This window comes from Falco peregrinus, chromosome 6, assembly GCF_023634155.1.
Source record: "Falco peregrinus isolate bFalPer1 chromosome 6, bFalPer1.pri, whole genome shotgun sequence".
NCBI lineage: Eukaryota > Metazoa > Chordata > Aves > Falconiformes > Falconidae > Falco > Falco peregrinus.
In genome coordinates this window covers 75,377,094-75,390,004 of record NC_073726.1, presented here as the reverse complement: position 1 = coordinate 75,390,004, position 12,911 = coordinate 75,377,094, and the positions used below count along the sequence as shown (strand labels likewise).

The following is a 12,911-nucleotide window of genomic DNA, read 5'->3' as shown; positions in this document are numbered from 1 at the left end:
TTTTGAGTTTCTCCAGAGAAGGAGCCTCCACAGCCTCTCTGGGCAGCCTGTTCCAGCGCTCTGTCACCTCAAAGTAAAGAAGTTTTTCCCTATATTGAGGCAGAACTTCCCATGTGGCAGTTTGTACCCGTTGCCCCTTGTTCTGTCACACCTGGGCACCTCTGAGAAGAGCCTGGCCCCATCCTCTGGACACTCGCCCTCGAGATATCTGTAGGCACTGGTAAGGTCCCCTCTCAGCCTTCCCTTCTCCTGGCTACACAGGCCCAGCTCTCTCAGCCGTTCCTCAGCAGGGAGCTGCTCCAGTCCCCTCATCATCCTGGTAGCCCTCCGCTGGGCCCTGCCCAGTCGTTCCCCGTCTCTCTTGAACTGGGGAGCCCAGAACGGAACACAGCACTCCAGATGTGGCCTGACCAGGGCAGAGTGGAGGGTGAGGATCACCTCCCTCGACCTGCTGGCCGTGATCCTCCTAATGCACCCAGGGATCCCATTGACCTTCTTGGAATCCTTTCCTGTGTTGTACCTTACAAAGGCACGTGCCTGATCCCACACACATGCTTTTAAATACTGTGCCAGACAGAGCATACAACCTATTACAAATGGTAACATACCATCATTTAAATACCGGGGAGAATTTGTGACAAATGTAAGCGAGTGAAATGTAATGAAAATATTTACCCATCAATAATTAAAAGTTTATCATCATTTAGAAATAAAGAAGACTCTACAAGCATTGCTAACAGTGAAACTCATTAGGGAAAACAAAGTAAAGCTGTAAGTTACTATCCAGGAACAGGGATTAATTTCTCAAGTGAATACTACATGTGGAATAAAGAGCTATTCCACTCCCTTTTGAATAGATTAACGCTTCAGTGGAAGCCACGGAAAGAAGACAAAAATTTACACAAAAGCATTAAGCACTTTACAAGTAGTAAGCTGGTACCTCCAGGTACCAGTAGCAAAGACCAGCACCCACCAAACCCTCAGCAGAAGTATCTGGATCATTCTTCCACAGAACATTCAGGCAGCCTGTCACTAGCAAAAAGCCTGGGTATTTCTTCACATTAAAAATTGTACTAACAGAGGGAAAACCCACTCCATTAATCAAAATTCCTAATCTACGCAGCTGGGATAAATCTCACTACACAAGTGTGGACTGAAAAACCTTCAGAGCATGGAACATCTCTCTGCAAGCTTATGACACCATATAAATGATAATTTATGTACAGAGTGGTAATTATTCACAGAATTCCCCACTGACTTCAGCGGTGACTTAGACCTGAAGATCACTTACAAGTGATAACCATGTCATGGAGACACAGTTTCTTTAACTCCCTTTATAATGCCATTTCCTGCAATGTACAAAAGTATCTGGGGAACCAGAATCCTCTCCCCTGACAGTCAAAAGTAAAAAGATTCAGACAGAGCCGAGTAACTTGGGAGCCTTCATCCCATTTGCCCTTAAGCCTAAGCCTTACCAACTTCCACTGAGAGAGTTCTGGATTCAGCATCACCCCCTCATTGCACGTTTGAATGCCTTATGGACTGGTTCTCTCAAGTCTTGTGGCACTTCTGAGTAGTGCCTACAGCAGCAGATACTTCGTCACTCTGCGCTGAGACATACCGCACTGATGGACCAACAGCACAAGTAGAACATCATACACGATAGAAACTCCAGACATGGAGGCAGATGAAATAGCATGACCAGAGCTGACATTTGGCCAAGACAGAGCACATAGGAAAACATTAAAATCTTTTCACAGTGGAAAAAAAAAATAAATAGTGTTCTGTTTGTTTGTCTTTCATCTTTGACAGGAAATACAAAGCCGTTAATCATCTATTACAGCCATGGCCACTCCAGTCATTCCAGGAACAGGCAGAGCAAATTTTTCCCACAAGAAACCAAGCAAAGTAACTGATCTGTTTTCCTAGCGCTCCTTAAAATATAGGCAAGCTATACAGCAGCTTTTAAATTAAAGTTGGTTGTGCATCCTCAGAGCAAAGGCAACCTGATAAGTAGAGACTTTATCTCACTGCTACATTAAGGCAAAGTCTGCAGTTTACCTGGAAAGGCTGATAGCCAACAATTGGCATGTCGAGGAGGGAAAACGACAGATGCCCTGAGGTTCAGCGGGAGCTGCATGACTCTGAAGAAGGTGACTGGCAACTCAGTAGGGGAGGGAGATAAAGGAGTAAATAATTTCACACAAGTTCTTTACATCACTGCTATGAATGCTCATTACAGAACCACAGAAGGAGCCGTCCAAAGAGTCTGGGGCTCCCTTGAAAGCTGAGAAGGATGTCAAGCAGCTTAAGAATGGGAAGAGCCTGAAGAAGAGGTGGAGGGGAGAAAAAAAAAAGGAAAAAAAAAAAAAGATAAACAAAATGTTTTTTCAGGAAATTAAATTAAGCTCACAGCAAACATGGACGACAAAGAAGTTAACCATTTCTTTTCAGCTGTTCCCTGAAGCTTTAAAAGCCTCATTGTAGCCACATCTCCACTTGAAAAGAGAATCTCTAAACCAAGAAATTCAGGAAGGCATTTTGCATGCAGAAGGAATATGGGAAGTTAAAATAATTCAATCCGTTGATTTAATAAAACAAACAAACAAAAAAGCAACCACCACTCTACTGGCCAGAAAACGTTTTATAACATCTAATGTTTTATAATGTTTATAAATGTTTTATAACAATCTAATTTCACAGCCTTCACCTTTTTCTTGAAGGGAGCAGTGGGAAATTGACCTCCAGAATCCTAGTTAAAGCCAGGATATTGTTCTCCACAGCGTAATTCACCTTGTTAAAATTTTCAAATACCGCTAAGGTCAAGGCAGCACGCACAGCTTCTTCACGAAGCCCAGAGCTTCCATAATAATTACTTTACAAAGTTTTTGCTAGGGTTAAGTGACTTATCAGTGACATGTCCCACCCCACCCTCTATTTATGTAATCAGTTTAGATTCCAAGACTTAGGAGACTAATTGTCTCTGGTCTTCCATATGTAAAAATTTTGACACTACAAAACCTGAATCTCCACTGAGGTTTGCAAATGCTACATAATACAGATTAACATGCTTCGGTATGAATTTAACTCCATGCAGCTATATTAAAATGATTTAACATTAGGAGAAATTTTCTTGCACTTTGGGAACCACATGCAGCACACAGAAAAAGATTAATATATATACAAAGATTTAAAACTAAGTATTTTTTGGTGCTTGAAAAACTCGAACAGCAGAAGACTGCAGTCCAAACAGCCGCCTTAGTTCAGTGAGGTTCCTCCTCACCGTAGGAAGATAAATACTAAAAGGAGAACGACAATTCATTTTCCATGCATATATCTAGTAGCAACTAGCCTCAAAAATAGGTCTTTTTATATATGTCACTGACCACACATCAAATGGAAGCAACATTCTTGGCTGCTCTGAGGATGAAAATTACAAGTAGAGGAATAAATCATGGGTTACTGTATTGTTTGCATGATTCAGTGCCCATTCCATCCACTATAAGGCAGTAAAAGGGAAAGCACAGATGTGAAAATACATACATCCAGCAGTGTCTCTGTATGTACATACCAGATTTCAGGGCCCTAGTCATGTAACCTAAATTCCAGCAAAGTCTCTGTTCCTCCTGTTCCCCACTGCCTGGCTCTGGGCCTTTGGATGCTCCCAGCTAACAGGAAAAGAGCCTCAGGGAGTTGGCTACACCCTCCCATAAATGCTGGCTGCACCAGAGATTTTAAAAATTCAAAGGAAAGCAGCAATGCAAAACTTTGCAAGAGCAGATACTAGAAATAGGGATCTCGACTGTCTGTTTCGTGAGGAAGGTGGAATCCAAGTCTGTACGAAAATCTTACATAGAGGCAAGGAAGGAGGATACCATGAGCTGGAACTCAGGAATTTAAGTCAATTTCTATTGTGCCACCACAGCCCTCATCTGCGAAGTTGCCATGAATTAACTCAGATAACTAATTCTCACTCTTTCATGTAATTTAGGTATCCAAAGACACCAAAAGACCTTGAAGATATGGAGCCAGATCTCTCTACAGCTTGCTTTCTTTGCTACAGCCTCCAAATAATAAAATGGAGTAAGAACATTTCTTTCCTCTCACCTTTAACCTGCTCTTGGAGACACTGATAATGTACTACAAATTAAAAATATGCAGTTATCACCAGTGCAGCAAATAACATTTTCAATGGCATTTTTCAGTTGTAACAGAGTTACAAACACAGTCAGGCAGCAGTGACACCTGCTCAGGAGAGCAAAATGAGCTGGATTTGGCCACTGCCAATGCACAACATTTGAGCATATCCGATGGCTTCAGGACAGGGATTCATGGGCCACACAGACAGAATTAAGCCAACCCAGCATCTCCCAGCTCTAATTCTAACTCCACTTTTCACACATCTCAGTGAAAGAATCAGGAATAATTCAGTATCTGATAAAGCTGTTTAAGCAGGGCAAAACTTTTATCTAGTCAACCAGAGCAATATGAAGTTTCTTCTCAGATTTGCCTTGAAATATTGCAGTAAGGATTGCAACACTCATATAATTTGCAATGCTCACATCAAAAGAGGAGAAAAAGCCATCTGAACTAAAGACTCTCCCTAACTTGGCAACAGCATTTGTCTTACCCAGACAGGGAAGTGACCTGAAATTCTAGTTCTCTGTTAATACAAACGAGAATTAAAAATTGTTTGCACAAGAGGATGTTCTTCAGCGCATGTTGTGATTGTACTCTAGGTACAGGCATTAACAGCTGGCAGAGAAGGTTACAGTGGGAAGACCCCCTCCAGCACTGTTTTTTCAAGGCATGCAAAGGCTCACAGTAGAAGAGGCACACAGTCCGTCCACACCCACACTGCAAGCACCAGAGTCCACCACACCTGGATACTCCGTCCAGTTCAGTCACTGACCCTGTCGTGTGACTTCAGGCCAGTATCTTCTCCCCTCTGTCCTTGGAAAATAGACAAGAGGTCAAACCTGACGACAAAGGAGTGGAGAAGCCACCCGCCAAGATAGGCATGGTGGGTTTGGCTCTAGGGACAGAGAGGACAGTACTGGGGAGCAGAGCCAAGTTGTAGCAGATTCTTTGGACTAGAGGCAGGTCACAAACAGTGAGTTCACAGGAGACATCTGCCACCAGCTCAACCAACCCATCCGCAGAATAAACGCTGGGTGACTTTTCACCATCACAGAAAAGGGCTGCAGCAGAAGCAAGAACACAATCTGAACCTCAACGGCAGTGTTTTTGTTGCCTTGCAGATGAGACTGTCCTATCTCTTCCCAAAGAACCTCTAACCTAAGTCACTAATTGCCATCAAACCCTTTTGGTGGGAGTCCTGAGAGCCAAAAGCCCACTGCCCCCCACAAGCATACTCACTCCCCAGAGGAGGTCCACCCAGGGCAACAAATGAAGGACAAGTGTCAGATAAACATACAGTTGCTTGGGATTTGCGGTTGTATGGAGCTTGTAAAACAGGCGAAAAGGTCCAGCTCTGCCTTCAATCAACTGCAATCTTTTTAAATAAAATCACCCTAAAGGTATTATTGTATGTCATTTACTTCACTAATAACAACAGTTAACAACATTTTTGCAAAATAATTTAAGCAGCACTAGGCCCTTAAAAAAAAACCACTATGTAATCGGTAAAAACAATTAGGGCACAATAACATTAACCATCTCAGAGGATGACAAGCCGTTACATCGTAGGTAAATTAGACATACCAGCCATCAGTAACACTACTGACCATCTCGTTCCTATTCTGACCACTTTGTAGCTCAGGATCGAGCAGTTTACCATCTGACTGACAGACTATTATTCAGTATTTATCAGTGAGGAGATGTTTCCACAGCAGAGAGTTTGACTACCCACAGCCACCAGTGTCCTGAAATGTAAAGGATGCTAATAGCCATAGCCTGCTAGTAGGCTACGCTCAACTCCCAGTGCTCAGAATTCAAGGACTTTAAAGGAAGCTACGTTCCAACTGAGGAAAGGATTTGGACCAAGAGCTCTTTTAACCACATCAGTTGTATCTTCAGGCATTTCAGGATCTGTCCTTCCACCCAAGAACCCTGGCAGCTCTTGCACAGACACCCACTGCACTGCTGGCCACGGGACTCAATGCTCATCATGCCTGAATTACTCACGGAAGCAACGTACGCAGAGTCAAGGCTGAGAGCACGCTTTAAACACAGACTCGCACTGGAGTCAAAGGCTTAATCCTGCTCATTTTGTTACTCCCATAAACTATCCTTACAGCTGCAGCAAGGCGACACACACCTCAAAAGCAGCAATCCTTGGCTATTTACAGTTTGAAAACAAATTCCACACCTCCATATTCAAACACAAAACCCTCATGTAAACCATCCCACAAATACCAGGACAGCCTTGGTTCTTGAATAAGCAAGAGTTTACATCGGCCAGGTCTCTACATGAAGTTTCTGGCTGTACAGAGAGGAGGAGGAAAGAGCAGTGGAGATCAAGGAGTTAGTGGCACTCGGCTGCCAGGGTTCAACCCAAATTACCCCAGACATTTTCGTTGACCTTGCCAAATTACTTAGTGAAGTTGTCTTTGATCCAGGTACAGAAGGCAAAGGGGGAATAGCACTTCTGAGGCTTAAAAGTATGTTTTGATCAAGTTAATTACTCAGGGACAATAATCTTACTTCAATGATAGCAGTCCAGTAAGTTTATAGGAGGAGAAAGATACAAAACCATCAGATGTTTCCTCTGTGTGGCAAGAACCTGGCTATTCAAACACCTGTACAGTACCACAAATGCCACTGCAGTATATACAAAGCAGTAATATGAAAGTTTGCACTTTCTCATACAGATTTTTAGCATACATAAATTCAAATTTATTCACCAAAACTGAGTAAAACCAAAACTGTTTGGTAACCAGAATGTGGCAGGGGGGCTAGAGGGAACGGCAATTAATGTCATTCTTAATAATATATTAAAACCCACTTAATATTAGGCTATTACGGAAAGCCATATTACTTCCAAGTCCGCACGCAGGATTTCTGTGAAGCTCTATACCTCCTTCCCAATTAAAACAGAGACTCGCATTCACAGGCAGCTTCCAGTAGAAACCAAAACTCGGAGCTTTTACAGTGCTATTGCACAGAGACAGCAGGACTGTAGCAAAGAGCAAGACATTGTTTCTGTTAATCACCTCACAACATACAGCAGCTTACCTGACATGGACTTCAATTTCATAACCTTCTACCAGTATTAAGGGAAGCAAATTTATGCAGCAACAAAAATAGAGTTCCACTTCACAATTATTTGAATATGATGGTATACTCAGTACGTATCTCAAGTGTCCATTTCCTCTTCAAAACTTTATTTTTTAAAGCAAACTGATTTAAAGCTTATAGTATTTAGCACTGCACCAACTCATCGAGAGACACAGACAAGAAATAATAGCTCCTTTCATTGCAAGAGACTCTCTTCAATAGCATCTCTGAGATAATCGCTATGCTTAGGAAGTGGAAAAACATATGGGCAAGTGGAATAGTTAATGAGCCAGCAGAGTTTTTGTTACTAAACCATGTGGTGGAAACGGTCTAAAAACTGGTTTTTAAACCAAAGCTGCAGCAGCAATATCTTCAAACAAAATTTGGCTTACAAACATGAACAATACATCAAACTCTTTCCTACATCACATATCAGGGTAATTTTTTAAAAAAATCTGGATTCATCTACCCCCAAAAATTAGGATCTGTGGCATAACAGGATTAAGATTAATTAGAAACTGAGAAGATCAACCTAGTTTCTAGTATTTGTTAGTGTTTTTCGAAAAGGATCCTGCATCTGTACCTTATCGCTAGCTCTGTATTTAAGGGAGAACTTCTTCCAGGCCTACCCGATGAGATGACATCAACACACGCCGCTTATCACCTCTCACTGCTCCTATTTCCTGCAAGCTCCAGGGGCTAAGGGAAGAACGCGCTTTTGAAGAACTGTAAAGTTCCTGTTATCCCAGCAGACAAGATATTAAACAACACAAGCCAGCTCCAGTTCATGACAAACACAAGTTGAGCTGCATTCAAAAAATATTGAATAACATCAAATAAAGCTGTACACCACTTTAAAAAGAAAAAAAAAAAAAGAAAAGGAAAAGAAGTCCCTTTGAATTTGGATCCAATTCTTTCTAGCATTTGCTAAAGAAAGAGGGCCTCTTTGTAGGCACTTTGATTGCCACTCACTCTGATCTTTCGTTTGCTACTTAAAGGATAGAGAGAAAAACCAACTTCCCTCCAGGAAAGGAAGGGAAACGGGCCTCTCTTCCCATTGTCTGTATTTTACCCAGACACGTGAGAAATTTTCGAGGGGATGCAAGTCCCCCCTGCACAGGCTTTTAAGCCGGGGTCATTCAGAAAATCCTCACACCACCACCACCACCCCCCCCCCTGCAGGGACCTGGCTCTCCACCAGCAGCAGATGTGGCACCCTGACTGCAACACCCCTCCCCTCCTGTGCAGCTGTGGAAGGTGACAAGGGCTCCAAGGATTATCGCCATTTCCCAGCCACGTCAAAAGAAACGCAGAGAAAAAGGTGCCTTTTCACGTGTTTTCTCTGATAAACTGCAGAGAGTCGGGAACCAGCACGCAGCTCCCAAAGTGCTCCTGAGAGCGGGGATGCTGACACGAATTAACATCCAGGCAAACCTTCCCCTACGCACCCCAGGGAGATCCGCCAGCTCGGCTGTGGCTGGCACGCAGGCTGCCACCGGCACCGGGCGATGCCGGGCACCGGGCCCCGAGCACCGAGCCCCTCGCTTTGTTAGCGACCGGAGGGGCCGCCGCTGCAGCCGCTACCCGGCAAGCGAGAAGCATCCCATTGTGCAGGCTGCTGCCAGCCTCGGGGACCTCAGCCCCCCCGGCAAGGCGTCCCAGACGGGCTCGCAGCCCTGTGAGGAGAAACCAGCCTCTATGCCCGGCGCCAGCCCTTCTCCCCCCCGCAGCACAGCCACCCAAAAAAGTTTTGCTGGGCAAGAGGGGCCCTGCCTGCCCCTCGCTCGCTGCGAAAGCACAAAGGGTCGCGCCGGGGAAAACGAAGTTGGGGCTTGGCGGGGTGGGGGGCGCCCGGCGGGGCTCCTGCCGCCCGGAGCCCGCTGCCCACCCCCGGCCGCCCGCCCCCGGCCGCCCTTGAGCCGCGCACGGCGCTACCTGAACAGGGCGACCGCAGTCTGGTTCCTCCTCCACGCCTTGCCCTGCTGCAGCAGCACCCCCTGCACGATCTCCTTCTCGTCGGGCAGCCGGTAGACGGGGAAGACGTAGAGCCAGCAGAGGACGAAGACGCCCAGGGCGCTGGCCCCCACGGGCAGGCGGGTGCGCGGCCACTTCCACGCCAGCCCCGCCATCCTCCTCCCGCAGCGCCGCCGCCGCGCCGGGCCGCTCTCCGGCATCAGGCCCGCGCCATGCGGCGCCCGCGGGCGGGGGGGGGCCCCGCCTCAGCCCCGCCGCCGCCCGCGCCCTAAGCCCGGCGGCCCGCCCGCCGCCCGCCGCCCGCCGCCATCGCCGCCCCGCCGGCCGGGGGGGGGCCGGGCCCCGCGGGCGTCGGGTCTCCTGCCGGGGCTGGGGCTGCGCCGCGGCTGGCTGCTCTCTCGGCGGTGGCGGCTGCCGCCCTTCCTCACGGTCATTTGGTCCCTCGCTTTCCCCGCCAGACGATGCTCCGCCGCTCCCCGCCCTCCCTCCGCCTCCCGCCGAGCCCGCGCGCTCTCCCCCGCTCGCCGCCGCGCTGCGGGCGGCCCCGGTAAATTTCCACCCCGCCCCTGATGCGGGGTGCCCCGGCCGCCCGCCCGCCCCCCGGCCGCCGCGGGAGGGAAGGAGGGGGGCAGGGAGGGAGAGATGGGCGGCCGGAGCAGCAAGCTGCTGCGGGGCTCCGCTGCGGCCCCGCGCCCCCCGCCTCTCCCGCTCGACCCGCAGGCACCGGCCGTGCCGGAACGGAGCGGGGACGGTCGGTCCCGCTCCGCGCTCGCCGCTGCGGGCAGCGCCGCCGGCGCCCCGCTTTCTGCCGCCAGCCCCGGCGGCGGCCGCGCCGCTCGCCAGCGCCCCCTGGCGGCCATCGGCCCCCTCCCTCTCCGCACCGTCCCCACCCGCCGCCCCGCGCCTGGCGGGTCCCCCCGCGGCAGCCCCGCGGCCCGGTCAGGAGCCCGGGGGCCGGGGCCGCTGCGCCCGCCGCCCCGCAAAGGCAGGTCTGGGATTATTCAGCCAGCGGCGGGGCACGGACACCCCAGAAGAGGAGCGCGCCCCGGCCGGCAGCACTGCCCGCCGAGCAGCGGCTCCGCGCCGGCGGCGCCGGGTCCGGGAGGAAGATGCGCGGGGGCTGCACCTCGGGGGCGGGTTGCGGCCAGAGCGGGGGCGTCCCAGCCCGGTTGGGGCTGTGGTCGCGGTGCCCAGTGCGTGGGGAAGGGGCAGAGAGACCGCCCCCAGGGCACGGAGCAGCAGCGTGAGCCGTGCACACCTGGTGGGGCTGCCCAGCGGGAGCCCCCCGCGGGGGGGGCGCCATGACGGCCCTCAGACCGCCTGAACCCGCGGAGAGAGGGGACCCCGTCGCGGCAGCAGAAACTCACTCCCCTCTGCCGTAATCAGGTGGGCTGAAACCTGGAAGACTTGTTCATCTCCCGGTGAGGACCTCAGGGGGGGTCCCCACGCTCAGAGCCCGGTCTCTGGTCCCCGGCTGTGGCAGAAAAGGCAAATTCAGCCTGGGCTGGCACCACCACTTCGCGTCCAGCATTCCCAGACCCACGGCAGAACGCTGCGGACTCCCGGGCAGCCCTAAGAGGAGTTAGTAGCCATCTACTTTCCAGACTCTCAGGAGCACACAGAGACTTGGCTACCTCAGGGGCCCTCTGGGTTGTGTGGTAACCAAGGGATGGCTTTGAATGCTTGGGAGACTCCAGGTGTCAAGGAGATGCTGAGAGCCGTGCAGGACAGCATCTGCCCTGCTCCAGGCGGGCCAGCACAGCACATCCTGCAGAGAGGGGTTGACTATGGCGGGACTATGGCGGGTGGTGGGGAAGGAAGAACCACCGAGCTCATCTGCTGAAGTTGTCCGAAGCGCAGTGATGGAAGGCTGCCCTTGGTCACCTAGCAAAGGGCAGCAGAAAAATATCTGTGGGTTCAGATCCTCACCATAGCAGCTCGATATTCAGTCAAACAACTTCCGAGTTTGAAAATAGACAACCCCAGATTCCACAGCACTTTCGGGAAATGTCCAGAAATTCCCCTGTACTAATGATTAAAGGAAGCATTGAAAAAATTTTGGGTGAAGGAAGAAAAGCAAGAAGAAAGTTTGACATGGTTGGTTTCATGTGTCCTGACCATAAGGTAGCAATAAAATAATCATGAATTGGCTGTTTATACAGCATTTTCAGCTAGAGGTCCCAAAGAGATACTTCTTAGTTCTCAGTAAGGAACAAACTTGGCAATCTCCACATACTTTCGGTACTTTAGAGGAGGAAAAACATTCTCTCTTTCATTATGTGTTGCTGTGTAGAAATGTACAGACAAATGGAATATCAACGTGATGATGCCTAATGAACACAAGTTATCAGAAACTTGTAATTGCTTAAGGAACGGTTTATTTCTTATCTGATATGCTAAAGCAGTCTAGAGCATTAGAGCTCTTCTCTGCTAATAAAATGGGAAATATAACTGAGCAAGGCATTTTAGCCAACCTCTGGCCAAAAAAAAAGTATTTTGAGCTGGATAAATATTTTCACTTTGGTGAGGAAGCTATTTACAAACAGCAAAAATAAACCAAAATCTATTCAGTCACTGCTATTAAAAACAAACAGAACCATTCGATCTCTTGAGACTAATTCAAAACATAAGTAGCTAGACTCATAAAAAGTAAAAAAAAAAACAAAAAAACCCTATTGAAATGTTCAAAACTGTATCCCAAGTTAATTTCTGCCTTTTTGCTCACCTTTAGCTGAGAAGAGACAAACCAGAGGCCCGGTACTGCTTGGGAAACTATAGAGTAATGAAGGTGGGTTAATTAGCATTGATAATATACAGCTGTGGGCTGGCTTCAGAGGCGGAGGGTTGGCTGATGTGGATAAGGTGCAGCTGTGGCTGGTTCTGTGAAAAGGTTGGGCAGCCAATGAAGAGGGAGCAGCTGAGGAAGAGAGAGGAGGAAGAAGTGTGTGCTGGATGAGGAGAGACTTAAAAGAAGGCAGCAGAAGGACTGGTATGAAAAGTGTGTTGGTATGAGATGGTAAAAGACCTTGTTGCAGCTGGCCAGTTTGGAGAGTGCTGCGAGAGGAAACCAGAAAGTGGAGAAGAGCAAGAGAAAGTAGGAATGACTGTTATTCTTTCACTGTCTAAGTTGCTTGTAGTTAATTGAAATAAACCAGATACAATTATTTGTTAATCTCTTCAGTAATGTAATCCCTCCCAAAGTAAAATAGAGAGGGAATATCCCTTTAATAAAGGGCCTTTGCTCTTGTACAATGAGACACAAACTTTTGGGATATCTTTTTTTGTGAACCTGTGAGGTGTTCTGAAGCCTTTCCTCTCTTTTTTTTTTTTTTTTTTTCCTGAATATATTTCAGCATGAAGCCCCCAAGGCTGTTCAATGAATTTGTAACAGCCCATGGTCTGTCTAGTGTCGTGGTGGTAAATCCATCCCTGTGTCTTGCCTGCTATCCACAAGGAGCCAGGTGGATCAAGACAGAGATGAGGCAGAGCTTGTTACGTTGCTGCTGACTTGTTTCGGTGAACTGAAAATGCCTGGCTTGCTCTGCTCTTGTACAGGTGGAAATTACAGGTACACTAGGTACAGCTTAAACCCTTGGTCTTTCACTCTACAGTCAAATCTGTTTCTGGGCAGCTTTATCAGCCTCTGCCCTTTACCTCTGTCAGTGAGCCCTGAAGAGAAGGGCATCGATGCTTTCTGC

The 12,911-nt window shown here is 48.3% G+C and overlaps 1 protein-coding gene across 1 annotated transcript in view; it reads right to left on the bottom strand.

Annotated features, from left to right (window-relative positions):
- Window positions 1–9,666, bottom strand: part of ST8SIA1 (ST8 alpha-N-acetyl-neuraminide alpha-2,8-sialyltransferase 1) — a 141,635-nt gene extending 131,969 nt beyond the window's left edge. The window contains exon 1 of the mRNA XM_055807669.1: window positions 9,175–9,666. Within this exon, the coding sequence (XP_055663644.1) occupies window positions 9,175–9,413 (239 nt within the window). The 5' untranslated portion in view covers window positions 9,414–9,666. The remainder of the gene's footprint in view (window positions 1–9,174) is intronic.
- Between the last annotated feature and the right edge of the window lie 3,245 nt (window positions 9,667–12,911).